At 48.0% G+C, this 27,519-nt stretch overlaps 3 protein-coding genes and 1 long non-coding RNA gene across 4 annotated transcripts; 3 read left to right on the top strand and 1 right to left on the bottom strand.

The window, feature by feature from the left end:
• Positions 1-6,059: 6,059 nt before the first annotated feature.
• On the bottom strand, positions 6,060-11,068 carry LOC141947083 (uncharacterized). The gene is made up of 4 exons (XR_012630019.1): positions 10,763-11,068; positions 9,249-9,323; positions 7,404-7,573; positions 6,060-6,437 (listed from the first exon to the last, which is right to left on the bottom strand). It is a non-coding gene; the product is annotated as an uncharacterized LOC141947083 (long non-coding RNA).
• Positions 11,069-11,083: 15 nt separating this feature from the next.
• On the top strand, positions 11,084-11,752 carry LOC141946951 (G-protein coupled receptor 35-like; the record flags this gene model as incomplete). The annotated part of the gene is made up of 1 exon (XM_074877420.1): positions 11,084-11,752. A coding segment is annotated over one exon (669 nt), but the record flags the coding sequence as incomplete, so codon positions are not given.
• A 1,926-nt stretch (positions 11,753-13,678) lies between these two features.
• Positions 13,679-19,836, top strand: LOC141947082 (G-protein coupled receptor 35-like). Its single transcript, XM_074877768.1, has 2 exons — positions 13,679-13,918; positions 15,632-19,836. The coding sequence occupies exon 2, from the start codon at positions 15,644-15,646 to the stop codon at positions 16,610-16,612; it is 969 nt and encodes a 322-aa protein (XP_074733869.1). The 5' UTR covers positions 13,679-13,918; positions 15,632-15,643; the 3' UTR covers positions 16,613-19,836.
• Positions 19,837-23,955: 4,119 nt separating this feature from the next.
• LOC141947296 (G-protein coupled receptor 35-like) lies at positions 23,956-26,599 on the top strand. The gene is made up of 2 exons (XM_074878258.1): positions 23,956-24,021; positions 25,381-26,599. Exon 2 carries the CDS (start codon positions 25,407-25,409, stop codon positions 26,340-26,342), a length of 936 nt encoding a protein of 311 aa, XP_074734359.1. The 5' UTR covers positions 23,956-24,021; positions 25,381-25,406; the 3' UTR covers positions 26,343-26,599.
• Positions 26,600-27,519: the final 920 nt, after the last annotated feature.

Genomic DNA, 27,519 nt, shown 5'->3' with positions numbered 1-27,519 from the left:
TTTTTCATGTGGTTCTGTGATTTTTTGCTTATCTGCTACCTTCCTGTGCATGGCTCACCTCTCCAGCAGAAACATGAGGTTTTCTGGTATGCAGTAATGAAGAAGAGATTAAAATATAACTCCTTGGCACTAGTAATTTCTGCTTAACTTCCATCTCTGGAGTCAGCTAGCTCATTAGCTTTCTGAAAATATTGAATCAAAGGCTTAACGAGCTATTCCTAAATTTTCATTTATTAAACTTATTATTAAACTGTATTCCTAAATTTTTTTTTCCGTGTCAGGAAATGGAAACAGATTAGATGAAATTGCAGCTTTCTGATACAGAGGCATCACCACCCTTCACGAATGATGTGAGATGGATTCAAAGCTAATTTGTCACCTCTCCTTTGCCGAGTCATTGCTGGTTCTTAAATGATGGGATAATTTTCTTTCTGAACAATGCATGTTTATGGAACACTCCTCCCCCAATACCTCTGTGAAGCCTCTGACTGCTTTCCGGTCTTTGGCCTCCTGCAGCAAAAGTTTTGCAGTTTAATGATGCATTGCGTGTATTGGGTCTGTCTAGCAGAATCCATAAAGGCAGTATCACTTGAGGACATGGGACCCTGAGTGGTGACTCTGAAAATGAGAAAGTGGCCCTGTATCATTAACTTTTGACTTTTTTTCTATGCTGTTTCTATCTGTTCCACTTTGCATGTCTGTGGGTGCACAGTGCACCATTAGCTCTGGGTTAGCTCGCGGTCTTGAGCAGTGCTGTGCTGGAGCTACCAACCACATCGTTACCCAAGAAGGCTGATGGCATACTGATTAGCCACCCCTGTACCTTGCTGCCATGGAAAAGGTGGTACCTTCAAAGGTCACCCAGGCTGTCTCTTGAAGGTTTGCACCATCCCATGTAGGCGTTCCCCCTGCTTCACACCACAACCAAAACCACATTATCTAGTCCTGCTTAGTGTACTACATTTTCGCAAAACACAACCAGATGGAGTATGTGTTAGGTTGACATCCTTCAGCACTGAGATTTGGTAGGAGACTGGCAAAAAATGCCAGGAGAATATACAGGTCCTCAAGAGGAGCTGGCATGCACAGCCTTCTCCTGTCTTCCCTGGAGTAATGAATCACTGTGTCCAGGCTAGACACTCTGCTTGCAGGCAGTGGCCTCTGACCCTACTGGCACAGACCTACGTTCTCCCAGTGCTGTTTTGTTGCCGCCATCCAAGAGGTTCTCTCCTGTCATGTCTTTGTGTCCCCTGGCCACTTTTAGCCATTGCACAGGGTGAAGCATATCAGTCCTGACCTTACAGCCAGATTGTCTCCATCTCTGTCCCTACACCCATGGTCTTCTCCCTCAGCCACCTCACCCTTCTGGCCTACATCCCTCTTCGGGGCTCTTTCTTAGGCCACCACCTGCAAAATAACTGCTTCTCACCTGCACCTCCAATCCTCTGCCACAAAACACTCCTCCTTCCCTTCTCTCTCCTCCATGGACTGAGTTCAGTCTCCTTCTGGCACTGGCACTGTCAGCCACCACTTTCTTAGTCCCCACCACCAACTGTAGCCTCCTGCATGCTCATGGTGGCACACAAGGCTGCGCCAACACCGTTGCAGCCACCATCTCTAGAGAAGCTCATCTCCACCTCTGCTTGCCAAAGGCTGTACCCTGCAACACAAAACCGCAGATGCTGCCACCCAGCACAAGGCTGGTAGGGTCTGTGCCCTGGGGGACAACCCTGCTCTCCCCAGTCTGTGAAGGGAGCAGAGCTTCTGGATGAGTTCAGCCAGGGATGGATCCCTCTGCACCTACCTCAGCCAGTCCTTGGGGCTCAGTGCTAGGACAGGTGACCCACGACATCCCGCTGTCTCCATCTGAGGGGGACACCAAACCATGTGGGAACATCTCAGGGCTTTCTGACTCACCTAATGGAGGCTGGGCAGTCTGTTCTGCTGACAGCAAGGCCAGCAAGAGGTACATGTCCCTTCACAGCTTGATTTTTGACTGCAGCTCTTACCCCATCTCTGTCTCTCAGAGATGGAAGGATGCATACTCAGCCATCTTGTCTCTCACCTGTCCTCCTAAACCTGCTCGTGGATGACAGAGTTTGGATGGACCCTGCTGACAGCTTGCTCGATGATGATGTAGGTTATGGACAGGGTTTCTGCCACAGGCTGCCCCAAACTCTGTTCAGGCCCCTCCAGGGACACCTCTGTGCCCTGCAGGCAGCAGGGCAGGTGCCCACCACATGGGCCACACCAACCTACAGGAGCTCCCTGGCCCCCACCATGCACTGAGACAACCACAGCTGCTGTAGGTGGGTGACAGGCATGTGACCCGTGAGTCACCACTCACCACTGTCCTGCCTCACACAGCAGGGCTCATCACCAAGCTTGTACATCACGGTGAGTGTGGGCACCACCGGCATGCAGCTAGCCAAGGCTGAGGGCTTTGCCTTCCCTGCAAACACAGGGAGCAGGAGAAACCAAAGCTCTTGTGCCCACCTTGCCGTGCAAGGGACCTCTTTGGGAGTGATGGATGGTGGTCACAGCTGTCCTGGTGTGGGACACAGCGGTGTCAGCATGCACGGGGGCAACCTGCTCTCTGCGGCCTGGTTTTGCTTGTCTAGCACTGACTGAGACAGCAGGATGTGTTTGCACATGTGTGTATGTGGCAACCTGGATGTTTCCTATGACCCATTATACACTTTTCAACACAATAATTTGCTGTGCTGCCAGTCCGGAGTACTGCCCTGGGAAGGCTCATGTTGGTATCAGGGGCAACTCAACAGTCTTGAGACAGAAGTGCCCTTCCATGAAGGCGTTTGTGACAGTTTAAGTGACAGTTAGGATTGGAAAGCGAACTGAGCTGTGATGAAGAGGAGGAGGAAGGATGAGATGAGACACACGGGGCAATAGCACTGTACATGTATGTCATGGGCAAACCTTCACAACTGCCTGGCGTGTTTCACATAGGAGCTCTGCCTCAGCGTGGCAAAGGCCACGCTCAGCCCCTTCCACTACTCTTGTGATGCTGTCTGTGTGTCTCCCTGCCCAGTGCTCTGCCTGGGGGGGGCCACCCTGGCAGCTCACACAGGTAGCGTGTGGGGCTGAGTGCCACCTTGCCCAGACCCACGACAGCACCCAATGCTGCCACCTTTTCCCACGCCAGTGCCCCACTGGTGCACAACTCCCCCTCAACGGAGTGTGCAACACCCACTCTGTGGGTGCAGAGTTCAACAGGCTCTGACGCCCTGGCTCTGCCTGGGTGACAGCTCACATGTACAGCCGTGGCGGGGGATCAGCCACTTCCCACGGTGAGTGTCTGGCCCCATCGCAGCGAGGCCGTGGGCACGACACCCCCAGCTCTCAGGAAGGCGCAGTCGGGCTACCGGGTCTGACAGCTGCATTTCTGCAGAGCTGACACTCGCGTGACTCATCTCGATGTTGTCTCACACTCTGTGGACACAAACAAACTTATCAACAAGTCTCTCCTGGAAGGGAAAGCACCATGCTTTAATGGTTTTCCACCGTGTGTTTCCATCATGCCACACCATCAGACACAGAAGCATACTGCTGCCCTGAAACATCACCCCTCACAAAGCCACAGGGAGGTATTTGCTCCCTTCCCCGCTGGCCTGTGGCTTTTGTCCACTTAGCATGTCAGAGTTCAAAACCATGTCTACCTGTTTGGAAGATGGGTGTCCCCCTGCCTTTCTGCTTCCTCTCAGTCCATGCATCCACTCTGCAACTTTGAGGGGCTGCAGCAAGCACATTCAGTACAGCATTTCTATTTGAAACTGCTCCTGTCCCAGACACTATACCAATATTTTTGGACAGCAGCAAATAGAGGTGGAGCTGGCATCTTCCATAGAAAAGCTTAGCCTGCTCCTTCTATTTTCCCTGCCCAAAATAATTTTCTACCGCTGCTCATCTCCTCTCCTTTTACAGCCAGGTCTGCATGTGAGCTGGCACTCACAGTGTGCTCTTCCCTTTAACACTGCTGACTTACCCAAATATCACCCCTATCTTCAGGAAAGGCAGAAAGGAGCATCCAGAGAGCTGCAGGACAGTCAGTCTCACCTTGATCCCTGGGAAAGAGATGGATTAAATCCTCCTGGAAACCATTTAAAAGCATACTAAGGACAAGAAGGTGACTAGATTTACAAAATCATGCCTGACCAACTTGATAAGCTGCCTCTAATGAGATGACTTTGCTCGGTGGATGAAGTGAGAGCAGTGGATGTTGTTTCTCTCAATTTTAGTGTTGAAAGCCTTACTGTCTCCCATAATACCTGCAGAGACAGACTGAAGTATGGACTAGATAAATGGATGGCGAGGTGGACTAAAAACTGGCTGAACTGCCAAGCTCAAAGGGCTGAGATTAGTATCATGAAGTCCAGCTGGAGGACAGTCCCTAGCAGAGTCCCTTGGAGGTCGAGACTGAGGCAAACAGTGAAGATGCCAAACAATAACGGCCTGGTGCTAGGACGGAGTGTACCCTCAGCAAGTTTGCAGATCATATAAAACTGAGGGGAGTCGCTCATAGACAAGGGGGTTGTGCCACCGTTCAGAGGCACCTTCACAGACTGGAGAAATGGGCTGACAGGAACTTCATGGGGTTCAACAAGGGGCAGTGCAGAGTCTTGCACCTGAGGAGGAGCAACTCCAGGCACCAGCACAGCCTGGGGCTGACTGGCTGGAAAGCAGCTTTGCAGAGAAGGACCTGGTGGAAACCAAGCTGACCATGACCCAGCAATGCATGGCTGCAGCAAAGGCAGGCACCAGCATCCTAGGCTGCAGTAGGATAAGCATCGTCAGCAGGTCAAGGGAGGTGATCCTTCCCCTCCACCCAGCACTGGTGAGACACATCTGGAGTGCTGTGTCCAGTGCTGGGCTCCCCAGTACAAGACAGACATGGACTTACTGGAGCAGGTCCAAGGAATGGCCACAAAGATGATTAAGGGATTGGAGCATCTCTCATATGAGGGGAGGCTGAAAGAGCTGGTACTGTTCAGCCTGAGTGTAACATCCACGTGTGTAAACACCCAATGGGAGGGATTAAAGAAGACAGAGCTCTTCTCAGAAGTGACAATGAGAGGACAAGAGGCAATGGGCACAAACTGAAATACAGGAAAGTCCATTTAAACATAAGGAAAAATGTTTACTTTCAGGGTGATCAAACACTGGAACAGGTTACCCAGGGAATTTGTGGAGATATCCTTGGCGATATTCAAAACCAGACTCGACCTGGCCCTGGGCAACAGGCTCTGAGCAAGGGGTTGGACTAAACCTCAGGAGGTCCCTTCCAACCTCAGTCACTCTGTGAACAAGGCTGTTATCCTGGGCTCTCAGTCAAAAATAACTCACACCATCAGCCTGTTCGGGAAACGCAGCTGCAGCTACCACAGGCAAACAGCTCCCACAGCCTTTCCTTTGTGGTCCTCTTCACACACGTCTTTCCTGGCCTTAAACACCTGCAGTGACCCTCCAGTCCCTCTTCTGTGCTGTGACTCCAGGATCCACTGCAGCATTTCATATCAGCAGGCTTCCCTGTCCTCTTCTGCCACGGCACCTCACAAATGCCAGATGGTATTCGAGGGTCTTATCGGCATGTGGTTCAGACACATTTTACGTGGCTCCTGCCTTACGCACTGATGGCCCATCCTCGGTGACAAACAAACTGAGGGATTTGGATGCCTTGTTGCCTCCTGAGGGCTGTGATCGGCACATACATCTTTGTGGTTATAGGGTGGCTGCAAGGTGCGTAAGGCTTGTGGTGGAGCAGAGCAAGTGGGTCTTATCTTCAGGCTCTTCCGTCGGGTCCTCTCCCCTGCACAGTCTTGCTGGACAGCTGTGCTGCAGCGCTTCCTCTGCTTGATGCCACCTAGTGCCTCCTGAGCCAGGGACGCCTGGGCCACATCGGCATCCTGCTATCTTTCGCTCACCACATCAGTGCCTGTGTGCTCTCACCCCCAAGCTCAAGCCAGCAGGCTAGGCTAGGCTAGGCTAGGCTTGGCTAGGCTTGGCTAGGCTTGGCTAAGCTTGGCTAAGCTTGGCTTGGCTTGGCTTGGCTTGGCTTGGCCTGGCCTGGCTTGGCTTGGCTTGGCTTGGCTTGGCTTGGCCTGGCCTGGCTTGGCTTGGCTTGGCTTGGCTTCTCTTCTCTTCTCTTCTCTTCTCTTCTCTTTTCTCTTCTCTTCTCTTCTCTTCTCTTCTCTTCTCTTCTCTTCTCTTCTCTTCTCTTCTCTTCTCTTCTCTTCTCTTCTCTTCTCTTCTCTTCTCTTCTCTTCTCTTCTCTTCTCTTCTCTTCTCTTCTCTTCTCTTCTCTTCTCTTCTCTTCTCTTCTCTTCTCTTCTCTTCTCTTCTCTTCTCTTCTCTCACAGCTCGCATGGCCAGAAGAGTACCCATCGCGCTATTTTATGAGCAGCCAACCACCATTAGCATCACTGCAATGAAAAAGTGTTACAGCTGGTCAGGTACTAAGGGTAAGTGGGCAGTAAGACAATTCCCCACTAGCTATACTGCACGCTGATTATTGACACCAATTAAATAGCCCATCACTGACCCTTTGGGGCTTACAGCTCACTCTCCTGCCTCCACTTCTGTCAATGCAGGGTCTAACAAGTGGGACTCTTCGTCACCCATACGAGATGCCAAGGTCTTGGTTCAGTCACCAGCCTGAAGCTCTCAGGTGCTTTGGCCGTACCTGTACTGGAGAAGAAGTGCAGGCTGGAGCCCTGCCACTGGCCCCATCGTGGCCATCTCCTGCCCCATCCCTGCCCCAGGCACCAAACCCATTCCAAGGGGCCATTTGGGTACAGCAGTGTCCATCTGAGGAGGGATGGGGAGACTTTCTCCAGCCTAGAGAGAGACTATGCTACATACCAAGCTGCTCAGTGTGCTCACCTCACCACCCAGAGCCGTGCAAACAAGTATGACTCCACTCAGCACTCAGTCGGAGGGCCCTGCACCTCCAGCTGTGTGGAGTGATCCAACACCAGATATCGCATCTTCTTGGTTTTGCTTAGCTTAGGTTTCAGCACAGCATTTCAAATCCACAGTTGTTGAGTGCCACTGCTTAGCTGTTGAACACACCCTTTTAGAACACAACATTTTACCTCACTGGAAAGTATTGCCACCATTTATTTGGCCAGCAGATTGAAACTCAAGACCAAACTGACATGAAATCTTCTCCCACGCAGGAGGAGGAGGTGCTATAGAAACCCTCAAGTACCGGTGAGCTGTTGGTGTCCTGTGCATGCAGCCCCACCGGCTGCCTCGGCTGACCCTGCTCCTCCTGGCCCAGATGTGTGGCTGCACAGCCCGCACATGCCCTGCCTCCGGCGGGACCTGCTGCTGATTTTGTGCCGTTAAACCTACAGGTAATATCACTTTGTTTCATTCTCTCTTACTCTCTGTGAACTGCTGCTCAGGGTCCTGCTGTGGCTGGGAGGAGGAAGAGGAGGCTTAGACACCTGGTTTCTGCAGGGCAGTGCAGTCCACAGAGGTCCATGCAGTAGGTTGCAATCTCTGAGCCTTTCAGTTTCTGTTCTTACTCCAAGGTATTCTCCTGGTAATTCACCTGGAAGATGACAACATATTACTTCCTAACAGCAGCTGGGAACTGGAAAGTAAATTCATCCCAACACAGGAAACAAGTGATTCCATAAGATTTGTTTTCTGTCTAAGTAAACCCTTGCATCTTTCAAAGAAGTTCTGTTGTTAGGGTTACTACATTACCGTTTTCAAAGGATGCAGCGATAGATGAGCCTGAGAGAACACCAGTTTCAAAGAAGAAAAGAAAAAAGTACCGTGCCTTAGATCACTGTGTTTGAGAGAGCTGTGAACAACAGCAAGGTCAGCGCAGGTAGTTTCCAGATTTCTTTATGCGATTTGGAAACAAAAGAGAGGAAAAACCCCTCACCTAGGGCTCTTCTGCCACAGAGGCAGTTTGTCTGCCCGCTCTTTCTGGCTGTGCTTCCCTCCCAGGTCAGCTCGCTGCCCAGGGCCTGGCCAGCAGTGCCTGTGGAGTACAGCCCTGTCCAAGTCTATTCTCATACCGGTGCAGCATATTCATTAAATCTTTGCTGACGGCTACCCGTTCAATTTATAGAAATGTTGGTGAAAATCCAACCAGTTGCCATGGAGGTGGCAGTTGATGCAGAATATGCTGTGCTGTACACCATACTTCCCACCCCATTTTCCTTCTTCCTCTCCCTCTGCTCAGTTCCAGGTCCTTTCTCTCACCCACCAAGGCTGCCCTGCTGTCCTTAGTCATTTCACCCACCACATTCACCTGTCATTCCTCTGGTACCTGCTTATTTCTGAGCCCTCCTCACCAGAAGGTAGGAGGATTTTACAGGCAAGACTCCCCCTCCAGTGCAGCTGTTTCCCCATGGGCATCCCACTGGAAAAAACACAGGATGTTTGCCACCACGGTGCTACTGCAACACCCACAGTGCCTTCAGCCTCTGCCTTGCTTCTATCCCTCCAACCTCTCTGTTAAGGGTCTGGAAGAAGCTTACTACTTCTTGAGCTGCTGGAGGAAATGAGCCCAGCCCTGACCTTCGTCCTCAGCTGGTGACCAGCTTCCATGGTGGGGAACAGCTGCGGATCAGCTCTCCCCAGTCTATAGCGGGGGGAAAGCAGGACACACTCCACAATACTGGTGACTTTGTCCATTGAGCTCCAGCCTGTTCCTGGTCCTCCAGCAGCAGCAAGATGCTGGTTTACAGCTGTCTCCATGCTTTTCTCACAGCTGTAGGTTGCTGCCTAGCCCCTCTGATGCTGCAGCCATTTCATCTACCCAACCTTAAACATTTCCAGCAGCCACAGGATATGGTAGCTTATCAAACTGCATCTCTTTAAAGACATTTTATGCTCAGCCATACCCTATCTGTGCTATGTGGCCTGCTTTAAAACCCTCTGCTCATTTCCTCCCTCCTCCCCCCAGTCTCTGGGCTGCCTCGTAGCCAGGAGCACTTGTGAGACCTGATGCTGGGGACTGCATTTGGGCACATCTCCAGTTCCAAAGGTGGTGTTGGCCAGAGCCCTTTCACGCTGCAGAGCACACCAGCATGGTTTGCCTGTGTTGTGCTTCAGCATAGAGGCTGCTGCTGGCATTGCAGACCAGGGACAGTGAAAAGCAACCTGAGCACCAGCCATGACAGCAAAGACATCTGCCTCGTGCACTGGGTGAGCATAATAGTGTGGCAGCTTCAGCCCGTGATGTAAGGTGTTTCCCTGCTGCTACTTACTGTAGTTCAGAGAGGTCTTCCTTGCGTGACAGCCATCAACTTCCTTCCAGGGTGCAGGCAGCCAGCAGCAAGCCTCTGTTGGGAAACCCAGACGTGAGCACACAAGAACTGGGAGAGTGCTCTATGCAGGAGTCACATTAGTGTCTACTAGGGCCCAAGACATTTACATATCCCCCCAGCAATTGAATTAGTTGTATGTTCATCAGTTACTTCAGAACTGAAGTCTGATTTTGCAGGCAGTGCCCTCACCAACTGACCACAAGGTCTGCATCGCTTGCAAAGGCAAATAACTGCTTAACCAGGCATATTCAGTCATGGTGTCCCTTCCTACATCTCTGAAAGCTGTAAGATTTCTCCAGATCCCTCACCACTTCACTCTCCTGTTAGAGTGGTAAAAAACTTATTTTAAATTAAAAGGTTAAATTCTTTCCAAAGTGCATTTAGATGCAAGCAGAAATTCAGCGACATATACACAAAATCACGAGTTCACAGAATTGTTCCATGTGCACGTCACATAGAGCCACTTTGCACAGGATGGGGTCTGGTTAAAGCTGATTTTTATCAGCCCATGAACTCACACTCTTCACGCAACCAATCCAAAACATCTAGTAGCCAGTGTGACAGAGATGTACTACTTATATCTCATGGATTTCCTAAGATGGCAGGATGCCTGCCTGAGCAGGAGCCATCTAATGCAGCCCTTAGTGGTGTTTTGTCTTTCAGGCGTGTCTTTCTGCTTTAGATCTGCAGACTTGTACTCTCTCCTGGAACAAATGGGTCCCCGCCATTAATCAGGTTAATCCTTCCACCCCCCATTCCCCTCCCAAGGAGGTAGAGAGCAGCATGCCTCACTCCCTCCCTTAGGGTTTCAAGCATGCCTTTGAGATGCAGGAACTCAGATTCAGCTGTTTTCCTCAACCTGGAGCAGGATCTCCAGATTTGCAAGGCAGCCCAAAGGCTCAGAAACCTGCACAGTTAAAGCCAGAGCATGAAGGTGTCTGCCAAGTGACATCTGCTACGCCCTTACAGCCCTTCATCCCCCTAGTCTGTCTCCCAAGCCAGCAGAACCAGTAGAAGAGTTTTTGCTCATGGGTTGTGCTAGGCTTTAGGGTTGCTTCAATCCCTGCCTAGCTGAAAACCAAGCTAAGGGTAATTCTACCTCTTTTGCACAGCCTGACTTAACAAATTAGTGTTCACATTGTCACAAGATGCCCCCACTATCTATGAGGACTTTTCTAGGTGCTATTCCACGCCCCCCCCCCCCCCCCTCCCCTTCAAGAAGCCTTTAATAAAAGCTTCCTGTCATGTCCTATTGGAAGTGTACCTTGAGATACTTACTCATAAACTGAGTAAACATAAACAAAGCTCGGCAAAGGATGCATCCCAGGTAGAGGCTGACTCAGAAAGCCAGCTTTCTAGACTCAAATTCAAATTGATAACAAAGTAAATATTTACTTAAATACCCTTTTTTATAGGAGCCATGCATCTTTTAAGAGGTAGGAGTAAAGTCTTACCATGTCTTTTCCCATTTCAGGTCTCAGAACATCATACAACATCTACACATCAGGACAATGAATGTGTCCAACAACTGCAGTGTCACAAATCTAGAACTGTATCACCATGTTCGTCTCATTGAATTTGCTCTGTATAACATAATTTTCTTTTTTGGAGCACTATTTAATGTCCTTGCCCTCTGGGTGTTCTTCTGCAAGATAAAGAATTGGACAGAAACCCGGGTGTATGTAATCAATTTAGTCTTTGCAGACTTCTTCGTCATCTGCACCTTGCCTTCCATGGCTTATTTACTCTGGAATAAGTCAACCCGAGATGAACTCTGTCAGTTTGTAGAGGCAATGTATTTTATCAACATGGTAGTGAGCATCTACATAATTTCATTTATCTCCATTGATCGATACATTGCCATAAAGCACCCCTTGAAAGCCAGGACCTTCAGGTCTCCTTTAAAGGCTGCCCTTCTCTGTGGGCTTCTGTGGGTCTCCGTGATAATCGCTACCATCTTACAGTTTTGGCAGAGACACGCTGCTCTCTGCTTTCAGAAGGATACCACTGCGCCCGCTACTCTGAGCCTATTTTCCATTTTCTTCATTTTTACTGTTCCATTAGCAATCTTGAGTTTTTGCTCCACAGAAGTAATTAGAAACCTTAAGAGACGTCTGAACACAAATTCACCAGAGAAGAAATTAATCCAGAAAGCTGTTCACATTATTTATGCAAATCTGATTGTATTTCTAATATGCTTTCTGCCAGCCTACCTTGGGCTACTTGCCAGGTTCATAATGGAGAGCATCGGAGTTACCTGTTTCCTGCTCCAGGTTATGAAGAACTTCTCCACTGTGACAAGGTGTATTGCCACGTCCAACTGCTGCCTGGATAGCATCTGCTACTACTTTGTGACCAAGGAGTTCCATGAAGCCCTTCCACTGCCCAAATCCAGCACTGAAAAAACAGATCAAATCCACTCCTTGCAGACACACACTTGCTAAAGGAAGGTGAGGGGCAGGGGGGATGAAAAACACCAAACCCAAAAAAACCCCACAACTCTGTAACATCAAGAGAAGAAACAGCTTCAACATTATTGGGATAACTATTGTGCTTTCTCTCTAGGGAGGTTTAGCATTACGAAGTTAATTATGATTTATACTATATGTTTCTATTAAACAAGTTATTTCAGAGAGCTGTGTAAAAGCGTGTATGTAGTTGCTGGTCAGTAACATGTCTCCATTCCACCCTCCAGCGCCTGCTTGTTACTCTTGCAGGAAGAGAGGTGACCCATGTATGTTTCCCTGTTTTAGTTAATTTTGCAGCTAAAGTCAATCGATCCTTATTGTCAACACGTACAAAAGAATACATCATGTTTTACCTCATTATGTATTTCAGGTTGTTTGCATTATTAAAATAATACCATTTATTTTTATCATATTCCTTTGGTGGGCTGAGGGTGTTCGGGTGGTACCAGTATACTACTAAGTAGATGGCCCTACAAAACAGCCTAGACTCTGCTCACTGCCCTTCCCCTTCAAGTCAATGGGTCAGACAGATGCAAAGGAACATTTTTAGGATGAAAGCAAGAGTTGTCCAGTGCCATAAAGGCACAAAGTCCAGGAGCTGAATCCTCCTGCCGGCTCCCCTCCTGCTGCCCTGCTGAGCCCTGGCACAGACACACCTCCTTAGAGCAGCCATCCCCATGGGGCTGATGCTCCCACTCAATGGGGAAGTCCTTTTAAGTCTGTCTAAACCTTTGCCACCCATGCACTGCTATTCCCTGGGTTTATCTTGTGGCATCAGACTGGCCCCCATGTTCACCCTCCCAGTCACAGCTCAGGGTCAGAGTATCACCCCCCAGCTGAACCCCACATCTGGACACAGCTGGGTCCAGGTTTCCACAACCTGCCTACATTGACACCCCTAACGTTTCATTTGTCCATGAGTCAGAAGCCTACAAAACTCAGGGGAGATGGGGAGTGGGTTGACCCCCTACATCTTATTCAAATGCTCCCTAGGACTGGGCTTTTTGCTTTCTAAATACTGAAAAGTCTCCAAAATGGCCTCTGAGCTCTGCCCAGGCAATGCTACCTGAGTGTTCCAGGAGACAGTGTGAAAGAGTCTTCCCTGCCCACTTACACAGTTTCCCCTGTGACCTACATCTGTCTTCAGGGAGCCCACGGCTGCTGCTCAATCTGCTGTGTCACCTTTGGGACTGTGAGCTCAGGAGACATGAATTAATGGGACAAATCCTGAGGGAGTCAGTCTGGCTCCCATCAGCTGGCTCACATTGATGGGGCTGCAACTGCTGCAGCCAACAGACAGCAAAAGCCATCAAAATGACTACAAAATACCACTGGGGCATGTTCTTAAACATGTTTCTAGAGGTCCTGTCACCTATGGCATGCTCACTGCCGCACCAGTATCTCTCGCCCACGCCCAGTTGGCAGTGACTGTCATTACCAGCTTAAGATTTCCAGTGACGCTGATGCGCAGTGTTAGACACCTGGCTGCTTCACAGAGGATGAGCAGGCCCATAACATCTGGCACCTCTCTTGTAAAGACACCGAAGAGAAGCATGCTGGGTCCCCTCGCCCTGAGCTCACTGTCACAGGGTGCATGAGCACTGACGTGCCCCCTTGGAAAAAATACCGGCCCCCACACTGCTGCCTGCCTGGGGCATGCTCTGCAACCGCGCCAGAGCCTGCATGGGCTGCTGTGCTCCCTGGGGGACCTTTCAGTGCCAGAAACGCAATTTGCAACTATTATGGGTTTTATTTCAGAAATTATTTGTCTTCCCACAACTGAAAATATTAAATTTTAATTGCTAGTTTGTGTGAGGTGACGGGGGGGAGCACAGACGGTGTGGAAAAAATGATGGTGAAGCATCGAGCTGATGTGAGAAGAACGACAGAGGGCACCAGAGACTCGACCTTCCCAAAAAGTAGGTGATAAATGAAGCACTTTTGGGGAACAAGAGTTCATTGCTGTGTTTCAGCGCTCCTGAGCTGTCAACAGCAGGCTCCCAGACGGCTTGTGCCTCCACAGAGCAGCACCCCATAGCAGCACCCACGGCCCTGGCAGATCTCCTCCCCTGGAAGGACACCCACATCTACACTGCAACCTTTCTGGGGACTAAACTCACCTGACGGCCCCACAAGAAGCAGGTAATGTCTTTTAATTCTTCCCACAGCAGTGTGTGGCTGTGTGCTCTGCTTTGTACTTCAGGGTGTGCTTTCTCACCTCTTAACTGAAGAGCTAGTGAGGGCTGCCTGCTTGTTAACATACGGGTTGATCCGCAGCTCTACACAGATGCCTCAGTTTCCTTCTGCTTTCACAGCTGTTATACCTCACTGTTTTGCAGTCATATGTGTCATTCAGGGGGGTCTTCATCCCTTGCTGTGGTTTCACACCAGTGCTTCTTACCATGCCTCTTCCATGAGTGTGGAGACACCCAGCTCCAGGCACACTGCGGCATGGCACCCTGGAAACCACCCCCGGCTCTGTGCTTACATGGGGGATTTGATGGGGCCGGGATGCCCAGTCCAGCCCGGAGGGCTCAGCTGCTCCTCAGGGCATGCAGAGAGTGGCTTCTCACTGCAGGATGACCACGGTCGGCTGACAGGGAATGGTTGCAGGGTAGGTGGTACCACAGTGCAGCCAAGGACCTGTGAAGCTGAAAGCCCAAGAGAGCCAGGACACCAGCTGTGTGTTAGTGCCTCCATAAATTCCACCCTAAAAATGACTGTATGCCTGTGGTTCAGTGATGCCATACCAGTTCTGGTGCTAGGGCAGGTGCTGCGCTTTCCTCTGTGGTTGCCAGATCTGTCTCCCAGTCTCGGACACTAAAAACAGTTCACTTAGTTTATGCAATTGGACATTTTCACTACAGTGTAAATGTTGATGCTTAGAAGCTGCTGACTTATAAGGCAATGTATTTATAAGAGATTGTAGGAATCTGGGCATTTTCCTTTTCTGCCTCACTGTAAACACTTCCTTTATGAGCTGTAGACTGTCTGATTCATCCTCCACAGCCTCTTTGCTGGTAGCAGATGCCCTGAGATATTTAAAGGAATACCAGGAGATAGTCTAAGTTCTTGGATTCGTGTTTTCTGCTCTAGCAACATTTTGGCTCCCTGTCTTTGAAGGCTGAGATCAGACACAGGTACTAACTTTCCTTTCTCTCTCTGGAGACCTGCTACCTGCTAGAGCTGGTGGTACCCCTGCTGAGCTATTCCTTCCCAGCATCCTCAGTGAGAGGAGTGGGTTTGTGCTTGAGGGAAACCTGCCCACATCAGACACCTACCCACCAGGCTGCAGCAGCGTTCCCACAGCCCCCAGGAGCAAAGCCACCTGAGCTACCTTACGGCTGGAAGGGCTCAAGTCCTGTGGAGGTTCACAGACCTGGCAAGACCCAAAGCAAACCCATGGGGTGACTTCAGCAGCAAAGCAGGGGGGCAAAGGGGGAATACTACCCTGCTCTGCTTTGTGCTGCCCTAAAGCCAGTAGTTCTCTGATAACCAGAGCAGCAGCAAAGTGACCACAAAAATTATCATTCTACTTTGTAGACCCTTTGCTATTACCCAAACTGTGCAAACCAGGCCTGAATGGAGGGCAAGACAGACTTAACCCTGTAATAGCTGTAAGAGAGAGTTGCCTCTGTGTTTTTATGTTAGCTGGTGGTGAGTGACAGTGTTACCTTGATGTCTGAGGGACAGACGGTGGTGATGGGACACCCGAGCCCCTCCAGGGGCTGCCTACATATGCAGTGCAGGGGTGCAAGGAGCCGCAGAGCCAGGAGAGCAGCAGCACTGCAGCAGGACCCAGCCCAGAGGACCTGTCCCTGAGCTCGGTCTCATGCCTGGACCCTTTTCTTGCAGAGACGGCCCAACATGGAGAACTGCACCAAAGATGACAGCACGCTGCAGAATAGCATTGTGATATTTCAACTGATCGTCTACATCCCAGTGTTCTGTTTGGGGATCCCACTGAACACAATAGCCTTCTGGGTCTTCTGCTGCAAAATCAAGAGGTGGACCGAGACCAGGGTGTACATGATCAACCTCATGGTCGCAGACAGTTTCCTGCTCTTCGCCCTGCCATTCCTGATATATTTTACCAAGTATGACCATCCCACAGACAAGCTGTGTTTCACCATACGGAACATCTATTTTACAAACATGCCTATGAGCATCCTTATCATCACCCTGATTGCAATTGATCGATACATTGCAATCAAGTTCCCTCTAAAAGCAAAGATTCTTCGATCCCCACTGAAATCGGCTTCTATTTGTGGGTTTCTATGGATAATGGTAATGATTTATTCCTACTTGCGTCTAAAATTTCAAGAAAGAAAAGAACAATTCTGCTTTCAGAAACAATCCATTCAACCTAGTTATTCATTGTTATTCTCCATTATCTTTGGGTATTTTATTCCCTTAGGGATTGTGATTTTTTGCTCAGTACAAGTCATCAAATGTCTCAAAAAGAAGATGACCACAAGCCCTCATGAGACAAAGTTAATCCAGAAAGCAATCCACATTGTTTCCGTGAATTTGTGTGTGTTCACCGTATGTTTTTCACCTTTACACATCACACTGCTCTTGCGGTTTGCAGTGGATGTTGCTGGAGCTTGTCCTCTGCTCTCAGCAGTTAGAGCCTCTATTCAAATCTGTGCATGCTTAGCAAATTCTAACTGCTGTTTGGATGCATTTTGCTATTACTTTGCAGCCAAGGAATTTCAGGAATTTCCTTCTCTGTTCCCCACTTGTATATCAATGAGATCCAAGATGAACCAAAGCCAAGAGTCACAGCCACCCACAGATCAAGTTGTGACACAGACAAGGTCTAGTGCACTATAGGTATTAAGAGCCACAGTGCTGCTGAAGTTTCGAGGCAAGGGGAAATGGGACCACTTACAGTATTTGCAATCATTGTGGGTATAGGCATACCTGCAAAAAAGAGGCAACCCCCTCCAAGGGGTCTGATATTAACTTGAATTTTGTCCTTCTGCCCTCAATGACTTGACTCCAACTCTGACTGTTGTCTTGGATCCTTGTATCACAGCTTCAGGCATCTCCTGGACAAGAGGGAGAGCCACGTGGTATGGAAAATAGATTAGAAGGCCATTGTTTCTGCCAATGCACTTGCATTGCAGCTTAACATAGGAAACTGAGCACCCTTACAGCAATACACAAATCAACCTCTAGTACTGTAATACATATGGTGACTTAAAAACAAGAAAAAGCCTCTGTCCTACAATGCCAAACCTAATACATCTGTGTTGCTCACATCAAAGAATTTGCCTGTAGAGTGGTAGTTTCCTGCCAGCCTATATAATTTCAAAGCTTGCAGCTATCACCAGGATGCAGCTATTGCTGCGCAGGGAGTAAACTGCAGGAGTCAGACAGTGGCCTAAGACTATTGGCCCATTCCTGCCATATGACACTTGTATTAGCTTATGGCAATGCCCTGGCATTTGTGAGACTAAAATCCCTGTGGCTATAAATAAGCCATTACTGCATGGAAAAACTGAGCTATGTAAAGCATTGTGGACCACAGAACAGACCCTTTGCATCGTGCGTATCAAGAATAAAGCTGTGAAGACCTGATCTCACCCAAGCGACGACCGTAACCTCAGGTAACAGGTTTGTTGCTGTACTTTAATGGGATCAAACTGCCAAGGGGTGTCATGTCTGATGAGAGGTGATTGCATCTGCCCAAGTCGTCACATCCTCATGCTGCAGGAGTGTTGATGTCCAGAAAACAGCAGTGAGCAACATGGAGCAGATGCAGCCTTGATCCCTCCCTCGCCATCCATGAACAATTTTCAGAGGAGGTTTGGTGAGAGTGGGGTGTGTAAGGCCCTTCTGCAGAGATAGGGCAGACTCACTGCTGAGGGCTTCTCGGCATTGCCCTGTGTGATGAAGCATTGCTTTGGATTTGGGTTCTTTTTCAGCTGCTTGGACAGCGCACAGTGGGTGTTCAACAGCTCTTCTGCACCTCATTTTGAGACATTTAACTCTTTCCATGCATTATACAGAGAGCATCTATGCTAGCTGGATCCCACACCACGCATCAGTTTTAATGTCTGGCTTTCCAGGTAACAAATTCCTCTATAATATCTGTGCTTGCTGAGTGTGCACCATGTATCATTCCAGTCCACAGGGAAGTGACAACAGGACAACGAGGCAGCTCAAAACAGTTAAGCCACAAAGGGAGGTCTTGGGGCACTGGAAGGAAGTGACCCATAGGGAAGCCTGGGCTGAGAGGGGAGCAAGTGCCAAGGTGTGACTACTGCATAGTCATTCTACCTGCATGGAAATTTCATCTAACATTTTACCACATAGTCACTTCAATAACTTAAAGTCAGTGTGGAAAATATTATAGAGTTTTTGAAATGCATGTGATAGCTGTATCTCAGTTGGCTTCATGGTCCCTGACTTTCAATGTCTTCTGACTTGTAAACCCCTAAAAAATTCCTCCAGGGAATGCAAACCCATATTCTGCTCATGTAAACCTACAGGAAACTAACTTTCTTAGTGACAACTTGCAAATAGTTCCTCTACAAGGGGCCTGTCACTTTCTAGTGTCTGCAGACCACTTGCTGAAACCAGTGTCTAGACATTGGCCAATCAACATAGGAAACAACTATTCCCATCACAGAAAGCACTCGCCATCCAGACATTAGATCTACTTGCTTTGTGTCAATACTCTGGCAGAGGTGCCAGCATGATGGAAGCTGCAGTGAGAAACTGCAGCATAAAAATGGATGAAGCTACTCAGGTCATTCAGCTGATCATTTATGTCCCCATTTTCTTCTCTGATGTATTATTTAATGCTCTGGCATTACTGGTATTTCACTGCAAGCAGAGAAAAAGTCTGTGTATGTGACTAACTTAATCACTGCACACTGTTTGGCCCTCATTCTGCCTTTTAAAGTCTCTTTTCAAAGACGGAAAAAGGTACAAGAGACAAATAGTGCCTAATCTTACAATGCATCTGTTGCTTAAGGAAATGCATGAGTGTAGTCACCCTTGTAGCTGTCAACAAATACACTGCAATTAACTATCCTCAGAGAACAAGAGGCTTAGGGTCCCCTGTTAGCCCATTCTCCTTTATGGTGTGCCAAGCATGACTTACATGTCCAGGTGTTCAGCAAGGAAGAAGACTTCTGTTTTCAGAAACAGCGCAGAGGGCCTTCAAAACCACTTTTGGCTCTGGGATCCCCTTCTGAGATGTCGCATCTCATTGGTTATAATGAAGGCCTGTTCCAAACAGATTATTATGAAAATTTTTATTATCTTGAAAAAAGATGAAAGTTGATTCATATCAACCTGTTATACTGCTGTTAATCCAGGAAGAAAACTTACTCTTTCTCACCTTTTCTGCAAACTCAGTCATGTTGATGTTTTCTCCCTGTTAACATGGGGCACGTTGTCCAATTTACAATGGGGTCCAATTAGGTTGTCTATTCTGAAATACAAAACAATAACGCTTTTGTGCGAGTGGTCTCATTTATAGGTCTCATAGTATAGCAAATACTAACTGCCATTACAATGCCATTTGCTACTGTTTTGTAACCAAGGAATTTCAGAGCATTTTCTTCTTGCCCAAACCTATCGTTTTTAAATCAAGAAAGGACCACAGACAAGGCACTCTATTAAACCAAACAGCTGCTGTGGTTTCACCCCAGCCAGCAGCAGCCAAGCACCACACAGTCACTAGCTTACTCCCTGTTGGTGCCAAAACCAGTACAACAGGTGCACTAAAGAATTTATAGTTGGCGTTCCTATACGTAGCCAAGCTTACTGCATATGGAGCTTTATGAAGTGAATGTCTTTTTCTTGTAGGAAGCAAACTGAGGTTTCCTGCCATTCATGTTCTAAATTTTAAAAATTGTGTTCCTTTTTCTTAAAATGGAAGCTTGTTGACTTCACAATATCCCTGTCATCATTTAGTAATAGTTTTTGTTGTTTGTACTGAATGCTATGAAAACAAAAAAGGAAACATTCTTTTGCAAGTGAAAATAACTCTATCTCATAGTAATATATCTATAAATAAATATTCATTTATTACCATTGTACATCAGAGTCCTCTATTATTAACACTAAACCTATACTGGAGATTGTGAGAGGAGACTTAGTTACCATGATATAAGATCTGCCTTACAACAGGATAGTGCAACCCAAAGATGAGTGAGGAACTTTCTGAAGTAGTATGCACTACTTGGACAAAAATTATTATCTGGTTTACATGTCAAGTCATAATGATGTTTATGATGCGTTTCTGACACCTTTCTTCAGTTTGAACAAAACCTCAGCTCCATGAGTGCTCCCAGTAACGGAATAGATGATTTATCAGCACCTGGGCCACAACAAACTACCAGCCATCACACAGCACTGGAATAGCAATCCATGAGGACAGCAGCATGGTTATCCACAAATTTTTCCCATTTCCTAGCACAAGAGTCTGACTAATGATAGCAGGGAGCAGCAGCCACAGTCTGACAGCTCCAACTAGCAGGGCTGGGCCACTGCATTCAGCTAACATTTCAGCAAGATATAATCTCTCTATCCCTTAAAAGATGCTAACAATGGCTTAAACTTTAAATGAGCAAATTGATGCTGCAGTCAAAATTTAGGCTTGAGAAAAAAAAAAAAAAAAGGCAAGGAAATGCCTACAAAGTAATCCAGAATCTTTCTTCTAAGTGAATAGCCAACAGATTTAGCATTTTTGGCCCTTCTAAGCAGGGAAGGCAGGGGCTGGCATAAGACAGTATTTTGCTGTTTAGTGGCATTTGGGCAGGCCTGAAAGCTGAGTTCTCACCAGAGGTTTGGGCTTCAGCAGCACTCCTCTCCCAGGAGATGAAGGACGCATATTGGGGAGTTCTGCATTTTAGTGAGTCGGGTGCTGCTTTCAGGTTTTGGAGGTACCTCTGTGTTTTTGGTTTCTCAGTACAGTGCAGTTGTTTCAATCGTGAGCACTGCCCAGCAGTCTCCAGGGAACTCTACAGGCACCAAAGCAGCAGCAGGCAGCTGGGGAGCACAGGCTTTGCCATGCCCTCCCCAGTATGTTTGCACAGAGATACATGGCCAATCCCTTCAGCAGTGATGCTGCTGGAGTACGGAGAGGGCTATAGTACAGAGAGCCCTGCCAGTGCGTAATCTGCCGTGGCTCAGCTCCTGTGTGGTGCTAATGATGGGGAAAAGGGAAACAGGCTCAACAGACAGGGTTGGTCATTGTGTGAAGTTGATGCAGTTAGCCTAACACTGCCATTTCACAGGTTTTCCATGCTAAAAATAAGACTGACATGTTCTGCTCCCGACCCCGTAGTTCTGCTTTGGTCAAGTTTTGCTGTTGCAACATCACATCTTCCCGTGAGAAAGCCAGGACAAAAAACACATGGGGCAGAGGCATTGCAGAACTCGAATGTCCCAGGGTAGCATGGTGTCCCTGTGCCCCTCGCACATGTGGAGGGGGGTACCGGTACACCTTGCCAGACACCCTGTCTCACTCTGATGTGCCAGCAGCTGTAGCCAGCAGGGCACAGTCTCTGGGAAGCAGAGAAGACCAAGATCTTCCCTGGCAGGAAAAGGAGGCAGGAGCCCATCAAACCTGAGCTGTCCTGTCTATTAGCAATCTGTACCAGGAGCACAGGAAAAGTTCATGAGAAGGATTTCTTTGGCTGGGAAACAGGACATCAGGCAGAGTTTACAAGGGAAGGAAAATTGATTGATTGTGCAGAACAGAAGTCTTAGAGATCAACAAGTGTAAAGATCAAACAGTTCTTAGCAAATTATTCCCTTAGATAGGAAAATCTACCTACAAATCACAAGAAAAGAAGTGAGATCACCCTGTACTGCTGTTGATAAAAACAACAAAATTGTCCAGGTATTCCAGAAAACTACCTAATTACTTTGCCACAGCTTTCAGTAAGGACAAGGAACCCAAGAAGTCCAGAATTTTAAAGGAATTAGTACATGAAATCTCACACCAGCACCAAAGGTTTTTAATAAGTCAGCCAAAATAGGATCAGGGGACAGAAGCCTCCAAACACAGCCCCTTCTCTAGGATGGGGGAACAAAGTGAAGAGTCTGGCCAGTAACAGTTCTGCTATGCTCAGATCTGAAAAATGTGTAGTTTCACAACACTTTTGAATAACATTAAATGGGACAAAACAAATAGAAATGCAAAAGTTAAGTGGCGCTTCACCTTACAGGAGTATTTTGCCTCACTGGCTCCTTTCACTGAGAAAATCACTTTTCCAGCCAAGGTGTAGTAGACACTGGTGTCAGTAAAAGGTCCTTTGGAGCACGCTGTGAGCAGTAATGCACTTTGTACAGGCACTGGTACTCAGCGGCGCTGTAGGCCCCTGGACTACCCTGCCAGAGAGCTGCCAGCAAGGAAGTCAGAAAGCAGCACTGGTGTCACCTGCACTGCACCACATGGTGACAGCACTCATGGGGCTGAGACAGGCTGAGAACTGCAGAGGCAGGGGAAAATACCAAGTGAGCATCATTGGTCCATGGCAGAAGTGATAAAACCTGCAAGTGGATGGAAGAATGGGGTCATTAGCATCTGCAAGAGCCTAGAGGGTGGCTGATGAGGAGCTGAGGTGGAGACAAGAGAAGCATGAGGATCCTGAGCCAAGCAGTGTCCAGGAATCAGACAGGGACCACCACATCAGGAGACATGTAAGTTCTCCACAGATAACACTTCATCGTAGCTTTGCCTACTGGTAGCTGGTGGAGTTGCTCTGACATACCCTGGTGAACCTGCTGATCACAGCCAGCTGCTTTGTGCCTGGTGACACCATTTGTCCCTCCTTTGAATCCTCACCAGGCTGACGGGAGACATAGCTGCCCTCATCTGGCAACCACAGCACCAAGCTGTGGATGGGAAGCATCACACTGGAGAGATGCTATGAGCTGAGATCCCTCCAGGCTTGATTTTGACTGCTCATGGTTAATACCAGTAGTGATTGCTTTGATATAGACAATAGGAGCGTGTGGACAACACCTGAGGATGACACAAAGTGAAGTGTTTTCTGTACAGTGGTGAAATTATCACAACCCAATATCTGAATGACTTTGAAAACTAAAGTACTAACAAGAACCACAACATGAAAATTATGATGGTTGGGGATCAAGAAGCTGGGTGTACTAACAGGTCAGCAACTACTTATAAGCATCCACCAAGAAGCAGCCAAGAAAGGCAAGCACAGTCCGCGGAAACTCAGGAGAAGTATTTAAGCTAAGCTTTATATTGACTATACACTGGCAAGGAATTAATCTCAAAAGCTGGTTTATAAATGTGCAGACAGACAAGGCAGAAATACTCCTGAAGATGCTCTAAGATGACCTGAAAAGTGGGAAGGGGAAATGTGTTTGCCCAAGACAGCAATTCAAGGTACTAACAGTGGGACCTTCGAGCTTGTTGATCAATTTGTCTGAACTCTTCCTGTAAATGGGTTGCAATGGACAGCCAAGGAGGAGCCCCTGGCCAGCAGGCACCTGCAACCACAGAGAAGTCACAAAGTTATCAGGTCATAGGGTCACGATGCCACGCTTTCTCAGAATTGCTGGCTGATGAGAACTGTGGAAGACGAAAGAAATACCATGATTCAGAGTGAAACCCAGCTATAATAATCACAAAACTGTCTGCAAACCACAGCCCTCCCCTTCTCCAACAGCTCTGTGAATGGGACTGGGGGCCTGCTGGGGCTGCTCTGTCCTGGGGCTCAGCAGTGTGACAGCAGGTGACAGTCCCTGCTCCAGCCCCAGCAGAAGTGGCAGAGCGAAGACCTCAGGACCCTCCAGGGAAATGGGTACCCTCCAAGAAACACACACAGCCTGTTGGGAGAGGAAGGTCAGCGGTCATTGCCCACTGAGACAGCAGGCACCGGGAAGTAAATCAAAGGAAAAACCCAAAGTCATTCCATCACTGGAGGAACTGCTGCAGGGCCACATGGCAGATGAGCATTTCATCGGGCTGCAGGGCTATTGCAGGCTCCTCAGTCAACAGGGGGTGTTACAAGCCATGCCAGCGGTGAAGAGGAAGCTCAAACCCGGCAAAATGCGTTGAGGAGGGGCAGAGGTGGTTCCTCCACCAGCGTTGCTGTTGTCACAGCCACTGGCAAATGGTCATCGCAGGACACCTTGCTGGTCATGTGCCAGGAACACTGCTCGGAGCGCTCATCGTGCCTGCACATCACACCGCAGCTGGTCTGGAGGAACATTCACTCTCTCCAAGGACAGCGAGCAAGCAGGTAATTCCTCCTGGCTATTTGCTGACCTGGTTATTTGAGCTCTGCAAGGCACTGCCTTTCCCCAGCCATGGAAGGACACCAAAATGGTGGTGGAGAAACTGAGAGAGGGCTGGAGCCTGTGTATTTCAAAGGCTCATTTTGATACTGGCCACATTAGACATGTTTTGGATGCTTAAGGGCTGTCCCAGCCTTTGCTAGATGTCCCCATTGTCTGTTATGATCTACCCTTACATCATTCCTCATGTCCAAAGCACAGAGCTGCTGCAGGTATTGGCTGTAGCACATTTCCTCACCTCTGAAGAGGTCTCCTGGCATGATTCCTCAGCAGCATGACTTTCAAAGTTAGCCAAGAGCTGCAGATGCCGCAGCACTGCCTTATGATTTGGGTTGCTCGGGGTGCTTTCGAGCCACAGGAACCTGCACCCATGGAGCCATGTTCCCCTTGCAGGGAAAATCCAAAGACATCTCAGACCTCCCTGGTCTTTTCTGACAATGAACAGCTGCACCTGGAATATACTCCTGCATTAACTCCTCCAAAGCAGGAGGGCAAACAGCAGTATTGCCCTTAGATCTAGGGTGATAAAACCACCTACTAGACCAGATAGAGCTCATCTCTCAGTTTCACATGGCTGCTGATCATGCTATGACATTGGTGGGGTTTTTTGTCCTGGAATTGTGGCAGATTGCTCTAATACTTCTGAGACAAAGACCAGCTTTCACGATCCTTGAAAGGCAGCATAAGCAGACCCCAGGACTCCGATTCTTGCTGCACACCACTAAATGCTACCACTGAGTACAGGATTCAATGGCAGCTAAAACTAATGAGAGATGTACTCATTGCTCTTATCACTAATGAGAAGTGATGCAGAGACAGCTCAGGACTGAAGGAGAGGACAGCTGTCCATTTGCTGCACATCTCCCGGAACATTTTGAGCTGTGAGGATGCTGGCTGGCTTCTCCTGAGCACCACTATAAGGAAGGGATGAGAGCTGGGTTTAGGCACCCCTTTCCATTAAGAGATGGTTGTAACAGCTCATATAACTCCTAGCTGCAGGATATCTGGTGCTGCCTGATCTGAGTCTGGGCTAAACAGAGGCCCAAGCACTTTCCCCTGCAGCCCTCCACAAGACATCTTCCCACATGGGACTCAGTGAGAACCTGTGCTTTTCTCTCCTTCACAACTCATCAGGCTCATGTCCCACTCCCTCCCTTTCTCACTAAGTACCCTACAGCCAGCTCTGCTCTGCAGAGTGATCTCCATGATCTGGTTTTCACTGTTTGTAAAGTCCTAAACTATCTGAATTAATCACCAATTCAGTCAAGAGTCCAGCTTCTCAAAGGTTTAATCTGCTTTTGCAGGAACCGTGCCTCTTAATACCCCAAAAATGAACCTCAGCAGCTGCAATATCACAGCCTATGAAAGCTTTCCGCTTGTCCAGCTGTGTGTTTACATCCCGGTTTTGGTTTTGGGCATTTTGCTGAACGTGTTGGCGCTGTGGGTGTTCTGCTGCAAACTCGGCAAATGGACAGAAACCAGAGTTTACATGGTCAACCTGGCTGTGGCTGACTGCTTGCTGCTCTTTACTTTGCCTTTTAAAACTTTATCCCAGTTCCACCAGCTGAAGGTAGGTAGATGGTGCCTGGCTCTGGAAGGTGGCTATTTCATAAACCGCTTAATGAGCATCGGTATCATCACTGTCGTAGCAGCTGATAGGTACCTTGCAATCAAGTACCCGTTGAAAGCCAAGGTGCTGAGGTCGCCGCTGAAGGCAGCTTTTGCCTCTGGATTTCTCTGGATAGTTATCATCTGCATGATGTCCATCATTAAAAAGTTAGAGGACCGAGGACAAGATGAACTTTGCTTTGAAAAATCTTCCGTTAAGCCCTCAGTGATCACACTGTGTGCTATTATTGTAGGGTTTTTCATGCCACTGATCATCTTGAGTTATTGCTCCATACAAGTCATTGCAGAACTCATGAGAAAGAAGAATGAAAGCTGTCACAAGGAAAAGTTAATCAGGAAGGCCGTCTACATTGTGTCTGCAAACATGGCTGTGTTCATCGTATGCTTTTTACCTCTTTACCTTGGGCATCTCCTTCGCTTTATAATGGACTCCACCAGCTCCAACTGCTCTGCAATACAGAGGGTTAATAATTTTGTTCACCTCGCCTCGGTCCTCGCAAACACAAACTGCTGCCTGGATGCTATTTGTTACTACTTTGTCAGCAAGGAATTTAAGGAAGCATCTCCCAAGCTAGCCAAGTCCAAATCTGAAGCCAGTGAAGAAGCTGAAATTCAACTCACATGCATAACACGTTAGTGCAAAACACATGCAGCACACATTTTATACTTGCTATGTTCAAGTTCAACTGGGACTCCATAGCAGGCTTTCACACTTCCTTTTTGTGTGAGTGGAATGGAGGGACTTTCTGCTAATGGAAAGGATTCAGACACATGAAAATTAGCCCTGATTCAGACAACCACAGCAGTCCAGATCCTGATGTAATGATCTAGGTTGCCACTGATAATTCTCCACGTTATGCAAATTTGAGTAAAATTATAGCTTTCCCCTGCAAATATTGTCTTTCATTTTCCCAGAAAACCCAAACCAAGTACAGCCAGAGGTAAAGGGGGAGGGGGGGGAGAGTGTTTGTCCCTTGCCCTCTCATTGGATCAGTTTTTATGCAGCTATAGCTGTGACAAAGAAAGAGGGATTATTCCAATATTAAAAAAAAAAAAAAAAAAAAAAGTGAAACCACTGCAGAAAAAGAAAGAAAGGTGTTTTAATAAGCTATAAACCTCTTGGGTTTTAGTTGGTAGTAATGCACAATCACAGTGGCAAAGGCAGATTTTTCCCACTTTAGACAACTTTACAGCACCATTCATACTACATAACAGCTACAAAATAGTCATCAATTGCAATAGAAGGTCAGAAGAAATTGCAATTGCTTGTTTTGGAGAAAAACTTTACATCAAAAGTGTTTGAGTCAAACGGCATTAAAACTACTATCCAAAGAGTTGGGGCAGGGCAGTGGGAATAAGGACTCTGTATTAGGGGCTTATAATGTAAAGGACTATCTAAAGAAAGCTGCAGCAAGCTGGTCCAAAGAAACCAACATAAATAAAGTCATGTTACTGGCACAGAGCTTAGTCTCTTAGTGAGCTAAATGGAAAAGGTGGGGGGATTCGGGTGGTACAGGACCTGCTCTGCTGTCTGTCCCCAAGTGGGGCAGCTCATCTCCCCACTGTCCAAGTGAGGGGCAGGGGGTACAAGCTGCAATGGAGCCTCAGGTTTTCAAAGGCAGAGCAGTGCATGCCACCCTGCAACACACTTACCCACAAACAGCTAAGTAGGTACAACCACTAACTAGCCCTGAGCCACGTGTCCCTGGATGGGATGTTACCAGGCACACACCTCCACTCACACCTCCCAACCCCAGGCTGGGCTTCCTTCCACCTGCACACGCTGGGCCAAACCCTACCACCACCTAAGCAGC

The sequence above is a fragment of the Strix uralensis genome, chromosome 9 (genome assembly GCF_047716275.1).
Source record: "Strix uralensis isolate ZFMK-TIS-50842 chromosome 9, bStrUra1, whole genome shotgun sequence".
In the NCBI taxonomy this organism is placed as follows: Eukaryota; Metazoa; Chordata; class Aves; order Strigiformes; family Strigidae; genus Strix; species Strix uralensis.
The sequence above is the reverse complement of the archived record's forward strand: the minus strand, read 5'-3'. Positions and strand labels throughout refer to the sequence as shown.